At 51.2% G+C, this 25758-nt stretch overlaps 2 protein-coding genes across 5 annotated transcripts in view; both read right to left on the bottom strand.

Annotated features, from left to right (window-relative positions):
• Nucleotides 1-116: 116 nt before the first annotated feature.
• On the bottom strand, nt 117-17131 carry LOC129851261 (far upstream element-binding protein 2-like). The gene is made up of 18 exons (XM_055917676.1): nt 16898-17131; nt 15587-15689; nt 15374-15433; nt 15240-15276; nt 15042-15100; nt 14879-14950; nt 14304-14361; nt 13795-13966; nt 12889-12987; nt 8022-8147; nt 7496-7598; nt 6327-6451; nt 4237-4542; nt 3839-3954; nt 2418-2512; nt 2062-2271; nt 1454-1626; nt 117-1261 (listed from the first exon to the last, which is right to left on the bottom strand). The coding sequence occupies exons 1-18, from the start codon at nt 16982-16984 to the stop codon at nt 1253-1255; spliced, it is 2010 nt and encodes a 669-aa protein (XP_055773651.1). The 5' UTR covers nt 16985-17131; the 3' UTR covers nt 117-1252.
• Nucleotides 17132-22988: 5857 nt separating this feature from the next.
• Nucleotides 22989-25758, bottom strand: part of LOC129851262 (calcium-binding mitochondrial carrier protein SCaMC-1-B-like) — a 22959-nt gene continuing 20189 nt past the window's right edge. For all 4 annotated transcript variants that reach the window (XM_055917679.1, XM_055917678.1, XM_055917677.1 and 1 more), the window contains 3 exons: nt 25461-25628; nt 24954-25101; nt 22989-24581 (listed from right to left, as the gene is read on the bottom strand). In XM_055917679.1, the coding sequence (XP_055773654.1) occupies nt 24391-24581; nt 24954-25101; nt 25461-25628 (507 nt within the window). In that variant the 3' untranslated portion in view covers nt 22989-24390. The remainder of the gene's footprint in view (nt 24582-24953; nt 25102-25460; nt 25629-25758) is intronic.

The following is a 25758-nucleotide window of genomic DNA, read 5'->3' on the forward strand; positions in this document are numbered from 1 at the left end:
TCACAAATTAAGTTTGTAGTTAACATAAGTAAAGCAACATTGCTGAAACTAATACTTTAGTCTTACCTCTGACTTGAATTTGAAACTATGTGCAACAAAACATACAACCCACCAAATATCTCAATACTTATTTTTATTGTGAAGTTTTTAAAAACAAGCAGTAAAAAGTAAAAAAAAACAAAAAAAACAGCATACAACATAATACGACTTCTTGGAACACGAGGAAAAATAAAATAAAAGGCATCCCATCTGATGATGCAGCAATCTGATCTGAAGTCAAGGGGACGGGGGCCTTGGGGACACAAACTGTGCCAAAAATAACCAACATAACAGGCAGGCACACACTGTAGCAAGCATCCTTAGAAACAGGCGCTTGTACACATAGTCAGTCACACACAAACCCAGGCCAACCCTTTAGTTACTGAAAAATATGAACTAAGTAAAATTATAAGTGGGTGGGGGGGGGGAAATGCTGCTACGTCATCAACACAGGGAATGTTTTAACTGAACTAGACGTTAATTAAAAATGAAAATAAGCCTAAAAAGCAAAAAAATATCCTTTTGCTTGCAAAAAAACAACTCGTTTTTACAAACTGATGCTGAATATTAGTAGTTATACTCCAAAGTACTGCTAGACGACAGTTTATTCCTCAGGAAAACAAACAAATGAGAGAAGTGCGAGTCCATGTATTTTACAGATGGGTATTAGCTAGGCCTATGAGCCAGAGCTCTTTACTATCTTCCTTTCTTCCCCTTCGCCTCCTCAGACACTAGGGGTTGGGATGCAGGGTGAGGACAGGCAGATACTGTTGGGGTTAGGGTGAGGACAGGCAGACACTGTAGGGGTGCAGGGTGAGGACAGGCAGACACTGTAGGGGTGCAGGGTGAGGACAGGGGAACATAAAGGAAAAACAACCCTACCAAGTTGTTCAATCATTTCATCAGCAAAAATCGTAGAATTTGTTATTTTTCAGTTTTTGTAAAAAATAAAGAAAAAAAAAACAAGGGGAATTTTTAGGGGAAGGGAAGAAGGGGTACTGGGATAAGAGGGAGGGGTACTGGGAGTGTATTTGAGGGAGGGAATTAAGGTTTTGCTTCCGTCAAAACTAGACATTTTTTGAATTACGACTTAAACCCAGAAGAAAACATTTAAAAAGTCCAGAGAGCTGGATGGGATGTGTCTGCTGCTGCAGTGAAGAGACAGTCCTCCCGGTCCATGCGTCTGACAGGCTGGAGACTGGCTGGATTTGGTTCACTGGGCCTGGGATAGAGAGAATGAGAGTGTAGAGAGAAGTTAAAGTAACTGTCCAGTGTTCCCAGATTTCTATATATGTGTGACATGTTGTCCTGGCTGAGGGGTGGGTGTGTGTGTGTGACGTGTTGTCCTGGCTGAGGGGTGGGTGTGTGTGTGTGACGTGTTGTCCTTGCTGAGGGGTGGGTGTGTGTGTGCTACCTGTTGTCCTTGCTGAGGGGTGGCAGCCTGTCCCGGAGCCCCTCCAGGGCCGTAGAAGGCCGCCTGCTGCCTGTAGTACTCAGCCCAGGCTGCACTGTAGTCCTGCTGTCCTCCAGCTCCTCCCCCGGCTACAGCTGCAGCCGGCGCCGCTGCAGCGCCTCCACCGGGCTGGGCTGAAGAGAGAGACGGAGGGAAAGTGGATCAGATTTTAAGATCAACATCTTGGACAAGAAAATAGTATTTGTTTAATCACAATTCTGCTGTATAGAAATAAATCTGACATCTTCTGGATGAAAAGTGTCCATTAAAAAGGTGGCATGTATAAGGACTCTATACAGTGTCAAGGCCTTTCAGTCCTTTTCTAGTAACACACAGGATCTCCTGAACTGTCTGTAGACGGGACAGTACTATAGGATCTTCTGCATCAAGATGGCCGCCGTTTTGCAAGCGCCGACCCAACTGTGATTATCTAGTAGTTTATTTTTACTAAATGTATCCGCTATCATTTCTTGTGTGTTTTGTTTCTAGTGATATATTGTTATTGATAATTGCACTATAGGATAGGACATGCCATTGTAAAGTCAATATAACCACGGCGATGATCTTACCCATGCCCATCTTCTTGTAATACTCCTCCCAGGCCTTGGTGTAGTCTGGCTGGCCTCCAGGGGTCTGGGCTGCCTGGGAGGGGTCTGCCTGGACTGGGGCGGCTGCTGGGGCGTTGGGGGCCTGGCCCGGCATGGCGCCCCCTGGCTGCTGCTGGTAGTACTGGGCATAGTAGGCTGCCCACGCTGCATTGGGGTCTGCCGCCGCCTTATCTGGGAGAGGAAAGATTAGAGAAAGAGGGTTGAAAGGGAGGAAACGAGAAGGTAAAAGAGGAAAGAGTGTTGACCAGGGAAAAATTTATCGACCAGAGGAGGGAAAGTGCCTGAGTTCCAGTGTATATGAAGCCGTGTCTACTCACTGGGGTCGTGTGGCCCTCCAGGGGCCTGCCACTGCTGGAAGGTGTTTCCCCAGCCCTGAGGGGCCCCGTAACCATGACCACCTGGGGGGCCGCCACTGGAGAGAGAGGAGAACTATTAGACACTTCATATTTAAGTCAAACACACCAAAACGCAGGACACCCATTGGCTTTAACTAACATGTGGCCTTGTTTTATTCAGAGGAAGAAATGTGAATCACATACAAAGTACACATGAGACAAATGGTGTTATAAATCAGCCATAAAAAAAATCCCTCAACAGCAAAGGGGGAATCAGAGCTGCTCACCGCACTAACAGACCCTTTCTTTTAAGTGCATGGATGTATAACAAACTGTAGCGATGCAAACTAGCACTAGCCTGGGACAGGGAACCTGGTCCTTCGTGTCCAGTAGGTGCTATAGCACTAGCCTGGGACAGGGAACCTGGTCCTTCATGTCCAGTAGGTGCTATAGCACTAGCCTAGGACAGGGAACCTGGTCCTTCATGTCCAGTAGGTGCTATAGCACTAGCCTGGGACAGGGAACCTGGTCCTTCATGTCCAGTAGGTGCTATAGCACTAGCCTGGGACAGGGAACCTGGTCCTTCATGTCCAGTAGGTGCTATAACACTAGCCTGGGACAGGGAACCTGGTCCTTCATGTCCACTAGGTGCTATAACACTAGCCTGGGACAGGGAACCTGGTCCTTCATGTCCAGTAGGTGCTATAACACTAGCCTGGGACAGGGAACCTGGTCCTTCATGTCCACTAGGTGCTATAACACTAGCCTGGGACAGGGAACCTGGTCCTTCATGTCCAGTAGGTGCTATAACACTAGCCTGGGACAGGGAACCTGGTCCTTCATGTCCAGTAGGTGCTATAACACTAGCCTGGGACAGGGAACCTGGTCCTTCATGTCCAGTAGGTGCTACAGCACTAGCCTGGGACAGGGAACCTGGTCCTTCATGTCCACTAGGTGCTATAACACTAGCCTGGGACAGGGAACCTGGTCCTTCATATCCAGTAGGTGCTATAACACTAGCCTGGGACAGGGAACCTGGTCCTTCATGTCCACTAGGTGCTATAACACTAGCCTGGGACAGGGAACCTGGTCCTTCATGTCCAGTAGGTGCTACAGCACTAGCCTGGGACAGGGAACCTGGTCCTTCATGTCCACTAGGTGCTATAACACTAGCCTGGGACAGGGAACCTGGTCCTTCATGTCCACTAGGTGCTATAACACTAGCCTGGGACAGGGAACCTGGTCCTTCATGTCCACTAGGTGCTATAACACTAGCCTGGGACAGGGAACCTGGTCCTTCATGTCTAGTAGGTGCTATATCTACTGTGTGTGTGTGTGTGTGTGTGTGTGTGTGGGGGGACCCTGCATTATCAAGGTTGGGGGTTGTAGGTGTGCATACTTACTGCGGGGGTCCTCCGGGGCCACCAGGCCCTGGGTTGTAAGGGTTGGGGTTGTAGGGGCCCATTGGACCAGCAGGACCAGGTCCACCAGGACCACCCCCTAGAGGACACAAAGGAGCCTAGAGGGGCAGAGGGGAAACCATTCATTCCATTTACACTTTGTGGGACTATTAAATGATACACTCTACTGTTGAATACACTCTACTGTTTAATCTCTACTGTTGACTAACGAAGGGAAGTGAAGAATCTCTACTGTTGACTAACAAAGGGAAGTCCACCAGGACCACCCCCTAGAGGACACAAAGGAGCCTAGAGGGGCAGAGGGGAAACCACTCATTCCATTTACACTTTGTGGGACTATTAAATGATACACTGGGTGTGTTGACACGTGTCTCGCGTACCTCGATCTTGTCCTCTATGAGCTGCTTGGCATGATCTATCTGTTGAGGGGACCCCCTGATGATGAACAGTTTGAAGTTGGGGTCACCGTTGGGCGGCGGCTGACGCGAGATCTCCACGAAAGCCCCCGTCTGCTGGTTGATGGCCTTGACGTTCTCGCCACCCCGACCAATCACCAGGCCGCATTTGTGGGCGGGGATAGAGAAGGTAACCTCACCTCCCGGAGGACCGCCCCAGTTGCCCTGGCCTCGCCCCCTGCCATGGCCACCCTGAGGCATCCCCCCCGTGCCAGGTGGACCTGGAGGACCCTGGAGAAGATAGCGGGAGACAGTTAAAGGCATCCGTGTAACAGTATAGCTTCCGTCCCTCTCCTCGCCCCTACCTGGGCTCGAACCAGGGACCCTCTGCACACATCGACAACAGCCACCCTCAAAGCATCGTTAGCCATCGCGCCACAAAAGCCGCGGCGGCAGAGCAAGGGGAAGAACTACTTCAAGGTCTCAGAGCGAGTGACATCACCGATTGAAATGCTATTAACGCGCACCACCGCTAACTAACCAGCAATATCACATTGGTTACATCCGCACGCGCATAGGACCTTTTAAAGACCTTCGCTTGAAAACCACAAGGGCCAGTAGTACTATTTGTCCATTTGGAAACTCCGTAGCTATTATACACTTCCTCAAAATAGTCTGATATAAATCTAAGAACTCAAAAAAATGTGCCATTAAAATGGACATTTATGCAGAGCAGATTTGAGTTGCATCCAACTAAGATGTTTGGTGTGGTATTTTGCAAGTGAAAAAATGTGCACGAAAACGAGTAGTCTATCGTTGAATGACAACACTTAAGTGAAGAATCTCTACTGTTGACTAACGAAGGGAAGTGAAGAATCTCTACTGTTGACTAACGAAGGGAAGTGAAGAATCTCTACTGTTGACTAACGAAGGGAAGTGAAGAATCTCTACTGTTGACTAACGAAGGAAAGTGAAGAATCTCTACTGTTGACTAACGAAGGGAAGTGAAGAACCTCTACTGTTGACTAACGAAGGGAAGTGAAGAATCTCTACTGTTGACTAACGAAGGGAAGTGAAGAATCTCTACTGTTGACTAACGAAGGGAAGTGATGTCGAACGCTGAACTTCAGCTTGCGTTGGTGCGCAAACACCCGAAAGAAAAGAATATGATTCCGAACACCAAAATTGTCACAAAATGTCAGAATATTGCACAAACTGTTCTGAGCGGCTTCGGGTGGGAAGCATCCAACACTTAGATTGCACACAGGTGAACTTTAATTATGTGACTTCTGAAGGTAATTAGTTGCACCAGATCTTATTTAGGGGCTTCATAGCAAAGGGGGTGAATAAATATGCACGCACCACTTTTCAGTTTTTAATAAGTTATTTTTTCAATTTCACTTCAACAATTTGGACTATTTTGTGTATGTCCATTACATAAAATACAAATAAAATTCCAGGTTGTAATGCAACAAAATAGGAAAATGTCAGGGGGGGGGGGTGAATACTTTTGCAAGGCAGTGTAGACATTTCAGTTATGTCCTTCAAAACATCTCTCCTTCTCAAGACCAGAGAATCTCCTGTCCATACCCCTGCACCATCTTATATTTAACTCGGTGTCCCCCTGCCATCTAGTACCACTTCCCTTCACACCCCACATGTACCCCCTGCAGCCTCCCATGTGTAACCCCTTTGAGCCCCTGCAGCCTCCCATGTGTAACCACTTTGAACCCCTACCCCTAGCCTCCCATGTGTAACCCCTACCCCTAGCCTCCCATGTGTAACCCCTTTGAACCCCTGCAGCCTCCCATGTGTAACCCCTTTGAACCCCTACCCTCCCATGTGTAACCCTTTTGAACCCCTACCCTCCCATGTGTAACCCCTTTGAACCCCTACCCCTAGCCTCCCATGTGTAACCCCTACCCCTAGTGTCCCATGTGTAACCCCTACCCCTAGCCTCCCATGTGTAACCCCTACCCCTAGCCTCCCATGTGTAACCCCTACCCCTAGCCTCCCATGTGTAACCCCTACCCCTAGCCTCCCATGTGTAAGCCTGCAGTGGGTAGTGTACGTACCCCCTGTCCTCCGTCCTCCCTGACTCTGATGCTCTGCAGCAGCTCGTTGATGATGGAGGCAGCGTGCTCACAGCGGTCCGGAGGGCCCATGATGTGGGCTATCTTATCAGGACCTGCACCGTCATCTAGAGAGAGAGAGAGAGGAGGGGAGGAGGGGGAAGGGAGAGCAGGGGTAGGGGAGGAGGGAGGCAGCGAGAGGGGAAGAGCGATCGAAAGAACGAGAGAAAGATGGAGGGAAGCACAGATCGCGCGAAAGAAAGACAGATCGAGCGAAAGAGGGTCATCATAATGATCATCGTTTCAACCAATAGAAGGTTCCAGTCAAAATGTTTCTCTTATACGGTCCTGTACCTTCATCTGACAGAGGGGGAAGGGATTGAGGGGGAGAGAGGGGGAAGGGAGTGAGGGGGAAAAAGAAGGAGAGCGTTACCATACTGTTCACAACACTCAGCTGAAGCAGGGTCAAGACAGGAAGTTGCTACCTGGACTTGTCCCATAACAGATTGGCACCTCTAAGATGAGGTTAACTAACATGCCCTTTCTGACCCCATAGAAACACTTCAATCTGCTGTGTGTATAAGTGTGTGTGTGGTGTCTGAGTTTCATATACAGTCCTGTACCTTCATCTGACAGAGGGAGAGAGAGAGGGGGGGAGGGGACAAAGAGGGAGAGTTACCATACTGATCATAACACTCAACTGAAGCAGGGTCAAAACGGGAAGGCGCTACCTGGACTTGTCCAATAACAACAGACTGGAGTTTCCAGTTGCAAACCGTTTTCTTACGGTGGGGCCATACTGAACATGCCCCGGGTTCGCTCCACAGTCAAGTGATTGATTTAAATGTGGTACTAACACATGCCAGGAGGTCTGAGTTCAGTGTGTTTCTCCTGGACCTATGATCACGTGCAAAAACATTCCATGATAAAATACTAATGTTTCCTATGATAGAAATGATTTAAATCTGTTGTAGGTGTGGGTTTGAGTCTTATACATCATGTACCTTCATCTGACAGAGTGAGGGGGGGAGGGAGGGAGAGAGAACAAAAAGAGGGAGAGAGTTACCATAGTGATTATAACAACTGAAGCAGGGTTTAAAGGGGAGATACAGGGGCTAGCTGAACAAGAACAGATGGCAGTTTTCCGTAGCAGGAAGTAGTGTGATCCTCACCTGGTTTGAACTGTATCCTAACTCCAGCGTCTGCCTGGATCTTCTTGATCATCTCTCCACTTCGACCAATCACAACTCCCACAGAGTGGCGGGGCACCGGTACCTGGCCAATGAAGAGACACCACAATGAGGAAAAGGCATCTGGCCAAACTGAAACACACGATACTGATGATGCAAAGACCTTCAGCAGAGTTCTAGTTGAGGGTTGTTACTAAACGGGGCTGCAACGCCACAGTCATTCTACCGGCTGGAACTCTAGAACGTTTAATCATGGACTTAAAACGAGTAGAACGGGCATTCTCAAATCAAGTCAACGACGCCACTGTCAGACGTTCTATTCCATCTAATTCTATGGGTTGAACCCCCTCAGGGCTGCCTTCCCTGTGCCGTGGTGTTAGGGAAGGGAACAGGCGGAGTGAACACAGAGTGAAGCACCTGGGTGAGTTTGACCTCCACAACGCTGTCAAACCCAGAGTTCCAACTAGAATCAAGTTCAATCCATCTCATAAACAAAGATCCTACTCACATCCATGCCTCCTCCTCCGCCACCTCCTCCTCCTCCTCCCCCCATTTGGTTGCCAAAATTGTTTCTGTCTCCAAAGCCAGCGTGATCCCTCTCTCTCAGAATCTCATTCACCAGCTCCTTGGCTTGCTGCAGAGAGAGAGGGAAAGAGACAGATATGGATCAAGTCAGACATAACCAGCCCCATATCCAGGTACGCAGTACGTGCAGCAGGGGCGCGTGGTGTACGCAGTACGTGCAGCAGGGGCGCGTGGTGTACGCAGTACGTGCACCAGGGGCGCGTGGTGTACGCAGTACGTGCACCAGGGGCGCGTGGTGTACGCAGTACGTGCACCAGGGGCGCGTGGTGTACGCAGTACGTGCACCAGGGGCGCGTGGTGTACGCAGTACGTGCACCAGGGGCGCGTGGTGTACGCAGTACGTGCACCAGGGGCGCGTGGTGTACGCAGTACGTGCACCAGGGGCGCGTGGTGTACGCAGTACGTGCACCAGGGGCGCGTGGTGTACGCAGTACGTGCACCAGGGGCGCGTGGTGTACGCAGTACGTGCACCAGGGGCGCGTGGTGTACGCAGTACGTGCACCAGGGGCGCGTGGTGTACGCAGTACGTGCACCAGGGGCGCGTGGTGTACGCAGTACGTGCACCAGGGGCGCGTGGTGTACGCAGTACGTGCACCAGGGGCGCGTGGTGTACGCAGTACGTGCACCAGGGGCGCGTGGTGTACGCAGTACGTGCAGCAGGGGCGCGTGGTGTACGCAGTACGTGCAGCAGGGGCGCGTGGTGTACGCAGTACGTGCAGCAGGGGCGCGTGGTGTACGCAGTACGTGCAGCAGGGGCGCGTGGTGTACGCAGTACGTGCAGCAGGGGCGCGTGGTGTACGCAGTACGTGCAGCAGGGGCGCGTGGTGTACGCAGTACGTGCAGCAGGGGCGCGTGGTGTACGCAGTACGTGCAGCAGGGGCGCGTGGTGTACGCAGTACGTGCAGCAGGGGCGCGTGGTGTACGCAGTACGTGCAGCAGGGGCGCGTGGTGTACGCAGTACGTGCAGCAGGGGCGCGTGGTGTACGCAGTACGTGCAGCAGGGGCGCGTGGTGTACGCAGTACGTGCAGCAGGGGCGCGTGGTGTACGCAGTACGTGCAGCAGGGGCGCGTGGTGTACGCAGTACGTGCAGCAGGGGCGCGTGGTGTACGCAGTACGTGCAGCAGGGGCGCGTGGTGTACGCAGTACGTGCAGCAGGGGCGCGTGGTGTACGCAGTACGTGCAGCAGGGGCGCGTGGTGTACGCAGTACGTGCAGCAGGGGCGCGTGGTGTACGCAGTACGTGCAGCAGGGGCGCGTGGTGTACGCAGTACGTGCAGCAGGGGCGCGTGGTGTACGCAGGGGTGTGTGGTGTACGCAGTACGTGAAGCAGGGGTGTGTGGTGTACGCAGTACGTGAAGCAGGGGCGTGTGGTGTACGCAGTACGTGCAGCAGGGGCGCGTGGTGTACGCAGTACGTGCAGCAGGGGCGCGTGGTGTACGCAGTACGTGCAGCAGGGGCGCGTGGTGTACGCAGTACGTGCAGCAGGGGCGCGTGGTGTACGCAGTACGTGCAGCAGGGGCGCGTGGTGTACGCAGTACGTGCAGCAGGGGCGCGTGGTGTACGCAGTACGTGCAGCAGGGGCGCGTGGTGTACGCAGTACGTGCAGCAGGGGCGCGTGGTGTACGCAGTACGTGCAGCAGGGGCGCGTGGTGTACGCAGTACGTGCAGCAGGGGCGCGTGGTGTACGCAGTACGTGCAGCAGGGGCGCGTGGTGTACGCAGTACGTGCAGCAGGGGCGCGTGGTGTACGCAGTACGTGCAGCAGGGGCGCGTGGTGTACGCAGTACGTGCAGCAGGGGCGCGTGGTGTACGCAGTACGTGCAGCAGGGGCGCGTGGTGTACGCAGTACGTGCAGCAGGGGCGCGTGGTGTACGCAGTACGTGCAGCAGGGGCGCGTGGTGTACGCAGTACGTGCAGCAGGGGCGCGTGGTGTACGCAGTACGTGCAGCAGGGGCGCGTGGTGTACGCAGTACGTGCAGCAGGGGCGCGTGGTGTACGCAGTACGTGCAGCAGGGGCGCGTGGTGTACGCAGTACGTGCAGCAGGGGCGCGTGGTGTACGCAGTACGTGCAGCAGGGGCGCGTGGTGTACGCAGTACGTGCAGCAGGGGCGCGTGGTGTACGCAGTACGTGCAGCAGGGGCGCGTGGTGTACGCAGGGGTGTGTGGTGTACGCAGTACGTGAAGCAGGGGTGTGTGGTGTACGCAGTACGTGAAGCAGGGGCGTGTGGTGTACGCAGTACGTGCAGCAGGGGCGCGTGGTGTACGCAGTACGTGCAGCAGGGGCGCGTGGTGTACGCAGTACGTGCAGCAGGGGCGCGTGGTGTACGCAGTACGTGCAGCAGGGGCGCGTGGTGTACGCAGTACGTGCAGCAGGGGCGCGTGGTGTACGCAGTACGTGCAGCAGGGGCGCGTGGTGTACGCAGTACGTGCAGCAGGGGCGCGTGGTGTACGCAGTACGTGCAGCAGGGGCGCGTGGTGTACGCAGTACGTGCAGCAGGGGCGCGTGGTGTACGCAGTACGTGCAGCAGGGGCGCGTGGTGTACGCAGTACGTGCAGCAGGGGCGCGTGGTGTACGCAGTACGTGCAGCAGGGGCGCGTGGTGTACGCAGTACGTGCAGCAGGGGCGCGTGGTGTACGCAGGGCGCGTGGTGTACGCAGTACGTGCAGCACGGGCGCGTGGTGTACGCAGTACGTGCAGCAGGGGCGCGTGGTGTACGCAGTACGTGCAGCAGGGGCGCGTGGTGTACGCAGTACGTGCAGCAGGGGCGCGTGGTGTACGCAGTACGTGCAGCAGGGGCGCGTGGTGTACGCAGTACGTGCAGCAGGGGCGCGTGGTGTACGCAGTACGTGCAGCAGGGGCGCGTGGTGTACGCAGTACGTGCAGCAGGGGCGCGTGGTGTACGCAGTACGTGCAGCAGGGGCGCGTGGTGTACGCAGTACGTGCAGCAGGGGCGCGTGGTGTACGCAGTACGTGCAGCAGGGGCGCGTGGTGTACGCAGTACGTGCAGCAGGGGCGCGTGGTGTACGCAGTACGTGCAGCAGGGGCGCGTGGTGTACGCAAGGCGCGTGGTGTACGCAGTACGTGCAGCAGGGGCGCGTGGTGTACGCAGGGCTCGTGGTGTACGCAGTACGTGCAGCAGGGGCGCGTGGTGTACGCAGTACGTGCAGCAGGGGCGCGTGGTGTACGCAGTACGTGCAGCAGGGGCGCGTGGTGCACGCAGTACGTGCAGCAGGGGCGCGTGGTGCACGCAGTACGTGCAGCAGGGGCGCGTGGTGCACGCAGTACGTGCAGCAGGGGCGCGTGGTGTACGCAGTACGTGCAGCAGGGGCGCGTGGTGTACGCAGTACGTGCAGCAGGGGCGCGTGGTGTACGCAGTACGTGCAGCAGGGGCGCGTGGTGTACGCAGTACGTGCAGCAGGGGCGCGTGGTGTACGCAGTACGTGCAGCAGGGGCGCGTGGTGTACGCAGTACGTGCAGCAGGGGCGCGTGGTGTACGCAGTACGTGCAGCAGGGGCGCGTGGTGTACGCAGTACGTGCAGCAGGGGCGCGTGGTGTACGCAGTACGTGCAGCAGGGGCGCGTGGTGTACGCAGGGGTGTGTGGTGTACGCAGTACGTGAAGCAGGGGTGTGTGGTGTACGCAGTACGTGAAGCAGGGGCGTGTGGTGTACGCAGTACGTGCAGCAGGGGCGTGTGGTGTACGCAGTACGTGCAGCAGGGGCGCGTGGTGTACGCAGTACGTGCAGCAGGGGCGCGTGGTGTACGCAGTACGTGCAGCAGGGGCGCGTGGTGTACGCAGTACGTGCAGCAGGGGCGCGTGGTGTACGCAGTACGTGCAGCAGGGGCGCGTGGTGTACGCAGTACGTGCAGCAGGGGCGCGTGGTGTACGCAGTACGTGCAGCAGGGGCGCGTGGTGTACGCAGTACGTGCAGCAGGGGCGCGTGGTGTACGCAGTACGTGCAGCAGGGGCGCGTGGTGTACGCAGTACGTGCAGCAGGGGCGCGTGGTGTACGCAGGGCGCGTGGTGTACGCAGTACGTGCAGCAGGGGCGCGTGGTGTACGCAGTACGTGCAGCAGGGGCGCGTGGTGTACGCAGTACGTGCAGCAGGGGCGCGTGGTGTACGCAGTACGTGCAGCAGGGGCGCGTGGTGTACGCAGTACGTGCAGCAGGGGCGCGTGGTGTACGCAGTACGTGCAGCAGGGGCGCGTGGTGTACGCAGTACGTGCAGCAGGGGCGCGTGGTGTACGCAGTACGTGCAGCAGGGGCGCGTGGTGTACGCAGTACGTGCAGCAGGGGCGCGTGGTGTACGCAGTACGTGCAGCAGGGGCGCGTGGTGTACGCAGTACGTGCAGCAGGGGCGCGTGGTGTACGCAGTACGTGCAGCAGGGGCGCGTGGTGTACGCAGTACGTGCAGCAGGGGCGTGTGGTGTACGCAGTACGTGATGCAAGGGGGTGTGGCGTACGCAGTACGTGTGGTGTACGCAGTACGTGCAGCAGGGGCGCGTGGTGTACGCAGTACGTGTGGTGTACGCAGTACGTGCAGCAGGGGCGTGTGGTGTACGCAGTACGTGTGGTGTACGCAGTACGTGCAGCAGGGGCGTGTGGTGTACGCAGTACGTGCAGCAGGGGCGTGTGGTGTACGCAGTACGTGCAGCAGGGGCGCGCGGTGTACGCAGTACGTGCAGCAGGGGCGCGTGGTGTACGCAGTACGTGCAGCAGGGGCGCGTGGTGTACGCAGTACGTGCAGCAGGGGCGCGTGGTGTACGTAGTACGCGCAGCAGGGGCGTTTACCTGTACTTTGTAGGGGTCTCCGATGATGCGCAGGGGTTTGTCCATGTTGGGCGGCTGGGAACCATCTTGGATGAGGATCATCTTTACTCCAGCACGCTCCTACAGGGAAGAGAGAGAAATGTATCTCCATCTATCTCCATCTAGCAGACATGACTCATGTATAGTGTTGGTTTCCTAGTACTTCCCTCCCATTATATTAGTAGCTGTGTTCTGATTCTTTCTCCTGTACAGATATTTGATGTACCAGTACACCCCCTGGACAGGACACCGTTTCTGTAAGGTGAGGCAGCTTGATGTACCAGTACACCCCCTGGACAGGACACCGTGTCTGTAGGGTGAGGCAGCTTGATGTACCAGTACACCCCCTGGACAGGACACCGTTTCTGTAAGGTGAGGCAGCTTGATGTACCAGTACACCCCCTGGACAGGACACCGTGTCTGTAGGGTGAGGCAGCTTGATGTACCAGTACACCCCCTGGACAGGACACCGTTTCTGTAAGGTGAGGCAGCTTGATGTACCAGTACACCCCCTGGACAGGACACCGTGTCTGTAGGGTGAGGCAGCTTGATGTACCAGTACACCCCCTGGACAGGACACCGTTTCTGTAAGGTGGGACAGCTTGATGTACCAGTACACCCCCTGGACAGGACACCGTGTCTGTAGGGTGAGGCAGCTTGATGTACCAGTACACCCCCTGGACAGGACACCGTTTCTGTAAGGTGGGACAGCTTGATGTACCAGTACACCCCCTGGACAGGACACCGTTTCTGTAAGGTGGGACAGCTTGATGTACCAGTACACCCCCTGGGTCTAACCTGTAGTTGTTTGATGGTCTCTCCTCCCTTGTGTGTAGTCTAACCTGTAGTTGTTTGATGGTATCTCCTCCCTTGTGTGTGTGGTCTAACCTGTAGTTGTTTGATGGTCTCTCCTCCCTTGCCGATGATTAGGCCGGCCTTGCCAGCTGGGATCATCATCTCCTGCATGGAGCCACTCTGCCCATTGGTCGACTCGTGGAAAGCAGAGGAAGGAGCACCCCGCCCCCGAGATACAATCTCATCCAGAAACATCTTGGCTTTCCTGAAGAGGAGGAAACGCAGACGGGGAGGGAGGGAAGTAGTTAGAAAGATTTGTGTCATGATCAGATATACTTCCTAACATAGCCCCTATGCCAGTGCCCAGAGGTTTGTCCAATTGAGATCAAACGACCAGGAAAAACTATCAAACCCTAAACGTGCCACACAGCTATAAGGAATACTTCCAAATGGCACCCTATTCCCTAAATAGTGCACTAAATTAGACCAGAGCCCTATTCCCTATGTAGTGCACTACTTTATACCAGAGCCCTATTCCCTATATAGTGCACTACTTTAGACCAGAGCCCTATGGGGACACAGGCTTAGTGTAAATGTCTTACGCGATGGCGTCAGGGTTTCCTGTGAGGGAGACGCTCCTTTCTGGCATGCCACCACTGTCTGAAACACAAACAACAAGTAAACATCAACAAGTACATCAACAACAAACATCTGTCTCACTGGCACACTACAAACGCATCCCAATTGGCACCCTATTAGTTACAAAGTGCACTAACAGAGCCCTATGGGCCCTGGTCAAAAGTAGTGCACTAACAGTAGTGCACTATAAAGGCATATGCTCCGGTCAAATGTAATGCTCGATTATTGACCAGGGCGCTGGCCTAGAGTAGTGCCTTAAAAGGTCATTGCTCTTGTCCAAAGTAGGGCACTATATTTGCTCACGGTCCTGGTCAAAAGCAGTGCCGTATAGTTTCCCGTTTTAATGTCACGTGCACAAGGACAGCAAAATGCCTTTGTTGAGCGCCAAACCCAACGCAGTGCAATTTATCTGTCATAATAATGGCTGTCGCTCCGGTCAAAGGTAGTGCACTATATAGGGAATAGGGTGCCATCTGGGCTGCATGCTGAGATAGTAGAGGTAGTATATAAAAAGAGATGTGAGCACCTAGTTGCTCACCTGGAGCGATCTGGACCTTGCAGCCCGAGTCCTGCTGGATCTTGTTGATCTGCTCGCCCCCTCGACCAATGACTGTGGAGAAACAAGCCGTGAGGTCATTTTATCATAGTATGTGTGAACAGCTTCTCTGTGTGAGACCAAGCGATACTGTGTGTGTACTCACTGAGTCCGACCATGCCGTCTGGCACTCTGTACTCCTCTGTCATAGTGGAGGGTCTGACACTGAAGAGAAAAGAGGGAGAAAGGAGAGAAAGTAGGAATGAATGCTTAACCTTCATAACAAGCCCAAAACACCTGGGAATCGAACACTGCAAAATATACAAGACAGCCAAAAAGGAAAAAAATGGCCTTCTATTAATACCTTTGCTGAGACAGGGCAGCGAGCTGAGCTCCGATAGCTACAGGGAAGAGTAATGTATTACCAACCAATAGAAAGCAACTGATGAATGTGAGAGGATAGGCAGAGACAAGAGATTGTCTGTTCGGTATACGTACACAATGCAGTGGCTGAGTCTCTGTCCCCTTGGGAAGACATCTTCTTGGCATCTGGTTGGTCTGATAAAACAGGAAAAACATCAACCTCAATACCACCCGAAGTAAGGCTCCAGAAACATGATCCTCTGTGTGTACATAGTGTATATGTGCTCCCCACTGTCTCGGGTTTCCTCTGTGTATTACCCCATGTGTTGCCCTCCACTGGTCTCCTACCTCCATCCTCCAGAGAACGTTTCAGTGTTTGGAACGGGAAGCCCTCTCCTCCTCCTCCATTGTTACTTGGAGGTCCAGCATCTCCTCCGATCTTAGCTGCAATCTAGGGAACATACACAGCATGAGGTATATGGCCAAGACTTGGGTAAAACAAGTATCCCATTCAAATGCATTGTGTGAGCTCCTAAGGAGAATGAAGTTGGCCCAAGATACGTTTTTTATAATCTTCCCCGGGTTTGAATCTGGAGCTGGTAGCCTGATCCTAGATCTGTAGCTGCCCAAGTATATCTTCTCTACACAAACCATGTACCCTGCCGCATCCCTTTATTACACAATAGCTGGGTTGGATCCCAAACAGCACTCTATACTCCCTATAATGGACTCCTTTTGACCAGAGCACTGTGGTGACATTTGAGAAGCAGCACTAGTAGTTATTTTCTACGCCCGGGGTTAGTTCAGGTAGCCGCCAGACTGGGATAAGAGGATCTCGCCTGGAGATACTGGCCTAATTCGTATCACAGACATGTCGGCAGTAGCTAACGTTAACACTAGATAGAGCGTGTTTGTGTCCCACTAGCTATGCAAGTTAGCTATTCTGAAACACTGGCCGACAAAATTTGACTGTTTTGGAAAAGTTTGCATCGCAGGTTCCAAACGTCTACATCATTAGCTAACGTTATTGAACTAGCTAGCTACGACCTTAAGTTTATGATAGTCTACTGACGCTAGCTAGTTACCAAACTTAAGGCTAACGCTAACTACGTTAAATGATTGATGACTAACTAGTTAACTACTGACTAAATGGTAGGTCTACCGGAATATAAATTGAGGGCTTTTTGTGATCACCAACATTAGTTAGCTTGCTATCCAGGCACCTAACGGTAACGTTATTGTTTGCTAACTAGTTACGTTACGCTAGAAATCGGTGTTTTATGCTTGTTGGCTAGCTGCTAGCGTAGCTAGATAGAACAAGGAAAGCATCGCCACGCACGCCGAGAACACCATTAGCTAGCCTAACCAGCTAACAGTAGCACTCAAGCTAGCGTAAACCTTGTAGTGGTACCGAACTCGAAAGGTTAACGTTAGCTAATATTTAAAAAAATCCACACATGCGTACACTAACATGATGTTCAATTCTAGGTTTTTCGCATTTTGATTTCACCCACACACCAAGCCGGTCGGTCCCATCGATTCGAGTAACCCATCGACGGCCTCGTTGCAAGCTAGCTAGCCTAGCATCGTAGCTAGCGCACACAACAGACTGGCTTGGTTCAGTGCCCCAGTCTCGCTAGATCCTTACTCCGACCTTACCTGTCTGGCTCGCTGCACGGCGTCCGCGAAAGCATCTTTTTTGCCTCCAGCGCCCGCTCCGGCCCCGGGTGAGCCGTAGTCCGACATGCTGCTTGCTCTCTTGGGGAAATACACAGACACACACGGGGGGTTTGGACAGGTAGTTAGGCCGAGCAGAGTTGCGCAGAAGCGGGAAGATGAGAAAGGCGAAATGCGGGGAGGGCGCAGAAGGTGGGCATCAAACCTTCTAGCAGTCTTCCCTCCTAAAGTAACCAATCGGTGATTGCGAAGGAGGCGGTGAAGAATATAGACACAAATCTTACTGGTTTACTGACTCGAACGTAGGTCCTATTGACCAGGGCAGGGGGATTCTTGATTGACAGTTCAGCTTCGACCAATCATCCTAGGCGCTTTTTGAAGAGCCAATCGGAGTTTGAAGAATGGTCAAGTTGACCAATGTGCTTACAGAAACAACCTTTCATTATTGATTGACGTTTGTAACCATCAATACCCATTTGGGGGCAACAATTATCTCTTTCAGTTCGTAAAACACTCACCATCAACCTTGCATGTTCTCAAAAGTCGAAACACAGATGAAAGCAACAAAGCTGAAACTTTGAGTTCGTTTTTGGTACCTTTGCTATAAATATTAGCCTGGTCCCAGATCTGTTGTTATTTTGCCTACTCCATTGTCAAGCCAAACAGCATGACAATTCCATAAGGAGTTAAATCAGACTTGCACCCAGGCTAACAACATTTTGCCATGTCATTTAAATATTAGTGACCTAGCTACTTATGTTAGCTAATAGACATACCACTGTCCAATCCAGTGTCCCAAATGGCACCCTATTCCCCATATAGTGCACACATTTTGACCAGAAGAATGGTCAAGTTGTGTACAATATAGGGGGAATGGTCTCTGGTCTAAAGTAGTGTACAATATAGGGTGAATGGTCTCTGGTCTAAAGTAGTGTACTATATAGTGTGAATGGTCTCTGGTCTAAAGTAGATAACTATATATTTCTTGGTCCCGAGTGGCGCAGCGGTCTTAGGCACTGAATCTCAGTGCTAGAGGCGTCACTACAGACCCTGGTTCAATCCCGGGCTGTATCACAACCGGCTGTGATCGGGAGTCCCATAGGGCGGTGCACAATTGGCCAGCGTTGACTGGGTTAGGGGAGGGGTAGGCCGTCACTGTAAAAACATAATATGTTCTTAACTGACTTGCCTAGTTCAATACAAATAACAAATAAGTATAGGGGGAATGGTCTCTGGTCTAAAGTAGTGCACTATATAGGTAATATCTGGCTATTTGGGACATCACATTATATATTTTCATACATGACACCAGACCAACAGCAACATCAATCAGTACTTTTCTTCTGATAAAAGCTCACCCTAGCATTACTTTAGATCAAGGCTCTCTTGTGCATGGTATATATGTCCCCATTCACAATACTCACAACAGAACCCCCCATCTAGTATGCTGCACAAATGGTACCCTATTCCCCATATAGTGCACTACTTTTTAGTGCACCGAATAGGGAATAGGGTGCTATTTGGGCCGCATCCGTAGGCTTCAACTCATAAATCAGCTCACAAGTAATAATCATGAACATATTGAAGTCATTGGAATCCTATTGAAGTCATTGTTATGATAATACCTCATACAGCCACTAAATAAATACACAGTAGTAATATGGAAGTTATACAGAAGGAGGAAAAATAACACAATCTTGGCAGTTTGGTTGATTTGGCATTCTGGAGTTTTATAATACTTTGTGTGAGACAAAAATCACACATACTCGCTGTACACACACACACTGACACACACGTAAAAGGGGCACCACCTTTGAGTCGTATCATCATCGTGATGACATCAGCGCGTGGCTGTGTTCTATTGGCTTCAGCACTTGATTAAACCATGCATCTCTAACTATTTACATACTTTGATAAAACTCTTGATAAAACTCTTGATAAAACTCTTTGTTGAAACTTACCACGCTGAAAAAGAAGCTTAACAGTAAATTGAATTCAGAAAAAAACTAAAGTTTCAATATAGGGTTGCAAAATCCAGTCATTTTCCCCCAATTTCCCAGGTTTTCTAAAACATGGTTGGATAATTATGGATTTTGTGCAAATTCCTGTCTGATACCAGAAAAATTCCAACCAGGATTTCTGTGAAATCAGGGAATTTAGGGAAAGTTACTGAAACTTTGCAACGCTAAATACAGTACAGGGTTTAATGTGTTTGTTTCTCATCCGGCTGTCTAACATGTCCTCACAGCATTATCATTCAGAATAATCTCATAGGCAGAGGTTTATTTAAATCCTGTGTCCACAAGCACATCCCAATCCTTTCAGATCATCGAAAGCAGGTCTTCAACACCTCGTCTTCTCCTCTTCCTCGTCCTCTTCTTCCACCTACGATGAGTCATGGGAGGTAGATTGCTACGGGTCCTTTTTCATTGTGTAAAGTTCTCATGTCACCCTGGTTCCAATATGAAAAGTTCTAGAAGTCCTGGTGGTTCCAAGGTTCCAGTGGCGTATCACTTCCTACTTCAGGACCAACCAACCACACAACAGCATGGAGATGGTGTCATCCTATCGCAGAGATTTCTCTATTCTCCACCTAAAGATTCACGGGGGAAAAAGTCACATTGTGATCCTTCACTTGAGGTTTTGTCAGTAGTGAATTGGTAAAGGGTTTCGTTTTTGGTCAAAGTCTTGAAGCACCGTTAGTTGTCAAACATGTCCTCACCCGTTGTTAATGCAGCGAGAGAAAAGCCCAACTCAGTAGTAGAGAAGCCAGACGGCCAGTTTTCAAAACCAGAAACACCTCCACATGCAGCGCAGGCCATGTAAAACGTCACACGTGTTGTCATAGAAACCATGTTGACACTTGCAACCACAAAGCTTCCACACGGTTAGACATCACCTGGGTGAAGGACTTGAGATGTCTCTCTCTGTTATTTTATTCATTCCTCCCTTTCTCTCTCTCCCTCCTTCGTTCCCTCCCTCCGTCTCCTCTCACTGTGTCTTTAGGCGTGGTCATGCAACAAGCCCATAGCTGCCACCCACATTGGTCTGTCTCGTCTCCATCCCCCTCTCTATCTCTCATTCTCTCCCCCACTCAAATCCCTCCCTCCTCCTTCTTTCACCTTATTCTCTCCAAGGCATCTATGACATCTCTCTCCCTCCCCTCTCTCCACCCCTCTCCGCCCTCATCTGTATCTCTCCCTCCCTCCCTGGCTCCCTCATCTGTATCTCTCCACCCCCAGGACGTTCCTCATGTGTTCATAAACTCACATCTCAAAATAGGGTTACTTAATGTTAGATCCCTCACTTCAAAGGCAGTCATAGTCAATGAACTAATCACTGATCATAATCTTGATGTGATTGGCCTGACTGAAACATGGCTTAAGCCTGATGAATTTACTGTGTTAAATGAGGCCTCACCTCCTGGTTACACTAGTGACCATATCCCCCGTGCATCCCGCAAAGGCGGAGGTGTTGCTAACATTTATGATAGCAAATTTCAATTTACAAAAAAAAAAATGACGTTTTCGTCTTTTGAGCTTCTAGTCATGAAATCTATGCAGCCTACTCAATCACTTTTTATAGCTACTGCTTACAGGCTTCCTGGGCCATATACAGCGTTCCTCTCTGAGTTCCCTGAATTCCTATCAGACCTTGTAGTCATAGCAGATCATATTCTAATTTTTGGTGATTTTAATATTCATATGGAGAAGTCCACAGACCCACTCCAAAAGTCTTTCGGAGCCATCATCGACTCAGTGGGTTTTGTCCAACATGTCTCTGGACCTACTCACTGCCACAGTCATACTCTGGACCTAGTTTTGTCCCATGGAATAAATGTTGTAGATCTTAATGTTTTCCCACATAATCCTGGACTATCGGACCACCATTTTATTACGTTTGCAATCGCAACAAATAATCTGCTCAGACCCCAACCAAGGAGTATCAAAAGTCGTGCTATAAATTCTCAGACAACACAAAAATTCCTTGATGCCCTTCCAGACTCCTTCTGCCTACCCAAGGACGTCGGAGGACAAAAATCAGTTAACCACTTAACTGAGGAACTCAATTTAACCTTGCGCAATACCCTAGATGCAGTTGCACCCCTAAAAACGAAAAACATTTGTCATAAGAAACTAGCTCCCTGGTATACAGAAAATACCTGAGCTTTGAAGCAAGCTTCCAGGAAATTGGAACGGAAATGGCGCCACACCAAACTGGAAGTCTTCTGACTAGCTTGGAAAGACAGTACCGTGCAGTACCGAAGAGCCCTCACTGCTGCTCGATCATCCTACTTTTCCAACTTAATCGAGGAAAATAAGAACAATCCAAAATTTCTTTTTGATACTGTTGCAAAGCTAACTAAAAAGCAGCATTCCCCAAGAGAGGATGGCTTTCACTTCAGCAGTAATAAATTCATGAACTTCTTTGAGGAAAAGATCATGACCTTTAGAAAGCAAATTACGGACTCCTCTTTGAATCTGCGTATTCCTCCAGGGCTTAGCTGTCCTGGATCTGCACAGCTCTGCCAAGGCCTGGGATCGGGAGAGACACTTAAGTGTTTTAGTACTATATCTCTTGACACAATGATGAAAATAATCATGGCCTCTAAACCTTCAAGCTGCATACTGGATCCTATTCCTACTAAACTGCTGAAAGAGCTGCTTCCTGTGCTTGGCCCTCCTATGTTGAACATAATAAACAGCTCTCTATCCACCGGATGTGTACCAAACTCACTAAAAGTGGCAGTGATAAAGCCTCTCTTGAAAAAGCCAAACCTTGACCCGGAAAATATAAAAAACTATCGGCCTATATCGAATCTTCCATTCCTCTCAAAAATTTTAGAAAAAGCTGTTGCGCAGCAACTCACTGCCTTTCTGAAGACAAACAATGTATACGAAATGCTTCAGTCTGGTTTTAGACCCCATCATAGCACTGAGACTGCACTTGTGAAGGTGGTAAATGACCTTTTGGTGGCGTCAGACCGAGGCTCTGCATCTGTCCTCGTGCTACTAGACCTTAGTGCTGCCTTTGACACCATCGATCACCACATTCTTTTGGAGAGACTGGAAACCCAAATTGGTCTACACGGACCAGTTCTGGCCTGGTTTAGATCTTACCTGTCGGAAAGATATCAGTTTGTCTCTGTGAATGGTTTGTCCTCTGACAAATCAACTGTGCATTTCGGTGTTCCTCAAGGTTCCGTTTTAGGACCACTATTGTTTTCACTATGTATTTTACCTCTTGGGGATGTTATTCGAAAACATAATGTTAACTTTCACTGCTATGCGGATGACACACAGCTGTACATTTCAATGAAACATGGTGAAGCCCCAAAATTGCCCTCGCTAGAAGCCTGTGTTTCAGACATAAGGAAGTGGATGGCTGAAAACTTTCTACTTTTAAACTCGGACAAAACAGAGATGCTTGTTCTAGGTCCCAAGAAACAAAGAGATCTTCTGTTAAATCTGACAATTCATCTTGATGGTTGTAAAGTCGTCTCAAATAAAACTGTGAAGGACCTCTGCGTTACTCTTGACCCTGATCTCTCTTTTGACGAACATATCAAGACTGTTTCAAGGACAGCTTTTTTCCATCTACGTAACATTGCAAAAATCAGAAATTTTCTGTCCAAAAATGATGCAGAAAAATTCATCCATGCATTTGTTACTTCTAGGTTAGACTACTGCAATGCTCTACTTTCCGCCTACCCGGATAAAGCACTAAATAAACTTCAGTTAGTGCTAAATACGGCTGCTAGAATCCTGACTAGAACCAAGAAATTTGATCATATTACTCCAGTGCTAGCTTCCCTACACTGGCTTCTTGTTAAGGCAAGGGCTGATTTCAAGGTTTTACTGTTAACCTATAAAGCGTTACATGGGCTTGCTCCTACCTATCTTTCCGAGTTGGTCCTGCCGTACGTACCAATACGTACGCTACGGTCACAAGACGCAGGCCTCCTAATTGTCCCTAGAATTTCTAAGCAAACAGCGGGAGGCAGGGCTTTCTCCTATAGATCTCCATTTTTATGGAACAGTCTGCCTACCCATGTGAGAGACGCAGACTCGGTCTCAACCTTTAAGTCTTTACTGAAGACTTATCTCTTCAGTAGGTCATATGATTGAGTGTAGTCTGGCCCAGGAGTGTGAAGGTGAACGGAAAGGCTCTGGAGCAACGAACCGCCCTTGCTGTCTCTGCCTGGCCGGTTCCCCTCTCTCCACTGGGATTCTCTGCCTCTAACCCTGTTACAGGGGCTGAGTCACTGGCTTACTGGTGCTCTTTCATGCCGTCCCTGGGAGGGGTGCGTCACTTGAGTGGGTTGAGTTACTGACGTGATCTTCCTGTCTGGGTTGGCGCCCCCCCTTGGTTTGTGCTGTGGTGGAGACCTTTGTTGGCTATACTCGGCCTTGTCTCAGGATTATAAGTTGGTGGTTGAAGATATCCCTCCAGTGGTGCGGGGGCTGTGCTTTGGCAAAGTGGGTGGGGTTATATCCTTCCTATTTGGCCCTGTCCGGGGGTATCTTCGAATGGGGCCACAGTGTCTCCTGACCGCTCCTGTCTCAGCCTCCAGTATTTATGCTGCAGTAGTTTGTGTCGGGGGGCTAGGGTCAGTTGGTTATACCTGGAGTACTTCTCCTGTCTTATCCAGTGTCCTGTGTGAATTTAAGTATGCTTTCTCTAATTCTCTCGTTCTCTCTTTCTTTCTCTCTCTGAGAACCTGAGCCCTAGGACCATACGTCAGGACTACCGGGCATGACGACTCCCTGCTGCCCCCAGTCCGCCTGGCCTTGCTGCTATTCCAGTTTCAACGGTTCTGCCTGCGGTTACGGAACCCCTACCTGTCCCAGACCTGCTGTTTTCAACTCTTAATGATCGGCTATGAAAAGCCAACAGATTTATTCCTGATTATTATTTGACCATGCTTGTCATTTATGAACATTTTGAAAATCTTGGCTCTCTCTAATTTTCTCCTTCTCTCTTTCTTTCTCTCGGAGGACCTGAGCCCTGGGACCATACGTCGGGACTGCCGGGCGTGGTGGCTCCTTGCTGTCCCCAGTCCGCCTGGCCTTGCTGCTGTTCTGCCTGCGGTTATGGAACCGCCACCTGTCCCAGACCTGTTGTTTTTCAACTCTTAATGATCGGCTATGAAAAGCCAACTGAATATTATTCATGATTATTATTTGACCATGCTTGTCACTTATGAACATTTTTGAACATCTTGGCATAGTTCTGTTATAATCTCCACCCGGCACAGCCAGAAGATGACTGGCCACCCCTCATAGCCTGGTTCCTCTCTAGGTTTCTTCCTAGGTTTTGGCCTTTCTAGGGAGTTTTTCCTAGCCACCGTGCTTCTACACCTGCATTCTAGCTGTTTGGGGTTTTAGGCTGGGTCTCTGTACAGCACTTCGAGACATTAGCTGATGTACGAAGGGCTATATAAAATAAACTTGATTGATTGATTGATTGATAAACTACGTAGGAGATCTCTCCACCCCCAGGACTTTCCTCATGTGTTCATAAACTACGTAGGAGATGCTGACAGCGGGGATGACTTTCAGGAAGTTGGGGGCGATGCCGCGGTAGAGGCCGGCCACGCCCTCCTGGGTCACAATGTTCTGGAACAGACCTAGCATGGAGAGCTGAGGGCCGCCCTTCACAGAGGCTGGAGGAGGAGAGGAGGAAGAGGAGAGGGAGGGAGAGGAGGATAGGAGGAAGAGGAGAGGGAGGAGGAGGAGAGAAGAGAGAGTGGATGCACACATGGGGAAAAGTGACAGGTAGATAAATGTAGATCCTGTCAGTTTAATGTTACCCCTCTCACACACCCTACCCCCCACCTCCCCCTCTCACCCCCCCTACCCCCCACCCCCCCTCTCACACCCCCCCCACCTCCCCCTCTCACACACCCCACCCCCCCACCTCCCCCCCACCTACCCCTCTCACACATCCCTAACCCCCACCTCCTCCTCTCACACACCCTTACCCCCCCTCCCCCCCCTCTCCCACAGCCCTGCACCCCCACCTCCCCCTGTCTCACCCTGTGCCTGCATGCGTGTCCTGACCAGAGCCAGAGGGTAACTGGCTAGTTGACCACAGGTACTGGACATGGTTCCACACCCCACCAACACAAAAACACCTGGGTCTGCTAAATCTGTGTGCCTCGCTAGCCACGCATTCTTCATAGTCTGGGAGAGAGGAAGTAGAGAGAGGGGAGAGTGAGGGGGAGAGAGAGGGGAGAGAGAGGGGATAGAGAGGGGGAGAGAGAGGGAGGAGAGAGAGGAGAGGGAGAGAGGGTGAGAGAGGGAGAGGGTGAGAGAGAGAGAGGGTGAAAGAGAGGGGAGAGAGAGGGGAGAGAGACAGAGAGCAAGAGGGGAGAGAGAGAGAAGGAGAGAGAGGGGAGAGAGAGAGGGTGGAAGAGGGAGGGGAGAGAGAGAGGGAGAGGAGTGAGAGACATTACCAACTACATCAGTGATGTGGTCCCCCCCACACACACCCTCCCACATTCCCCCCCACACACACCCTCCCCCATTCCCCCCACACACACCTCGTAGACGGCGAGGTCAATGCCAGCGTAGGGTATGATGCCTATGATGTTGGGTATGTATCCTTTATAGAAGGCCATGATGCCCTCCCTGTGGAGGATCTGTCTGGCACAGTCTAACACACTGGTGTACTGGCCTGTCTTCCCCAGGGTCAGACGAGTCTTCAGGACCTGGGGGAGGGAGGGAGAGAGGGAGGGGGAGAGGGGGAGAGGGAGGAGGGGAGGGAGGGAGGGATGGAGGGGGGAGGGAGGGAGGGAGGGGGGGAGAGAGGGAGGGAGGGGGAGAGGGAGGGAGGGGGAG

Source organism: Salvelinus fontinalis, chromosome 3 (genome assembly GCF_029448725.1).
Source record: "Salvelinus fontinalis isolate EN_2023a chromosome 3, ASM2944872v1, whole genome shotgun sequence".
Lineage (NCBI taxonomy): Eukaryota > Metazoa > Chordata > Actinopteri > Salmoniformes > Salmonidae > Salvelinus > Salvelinus fontinalis.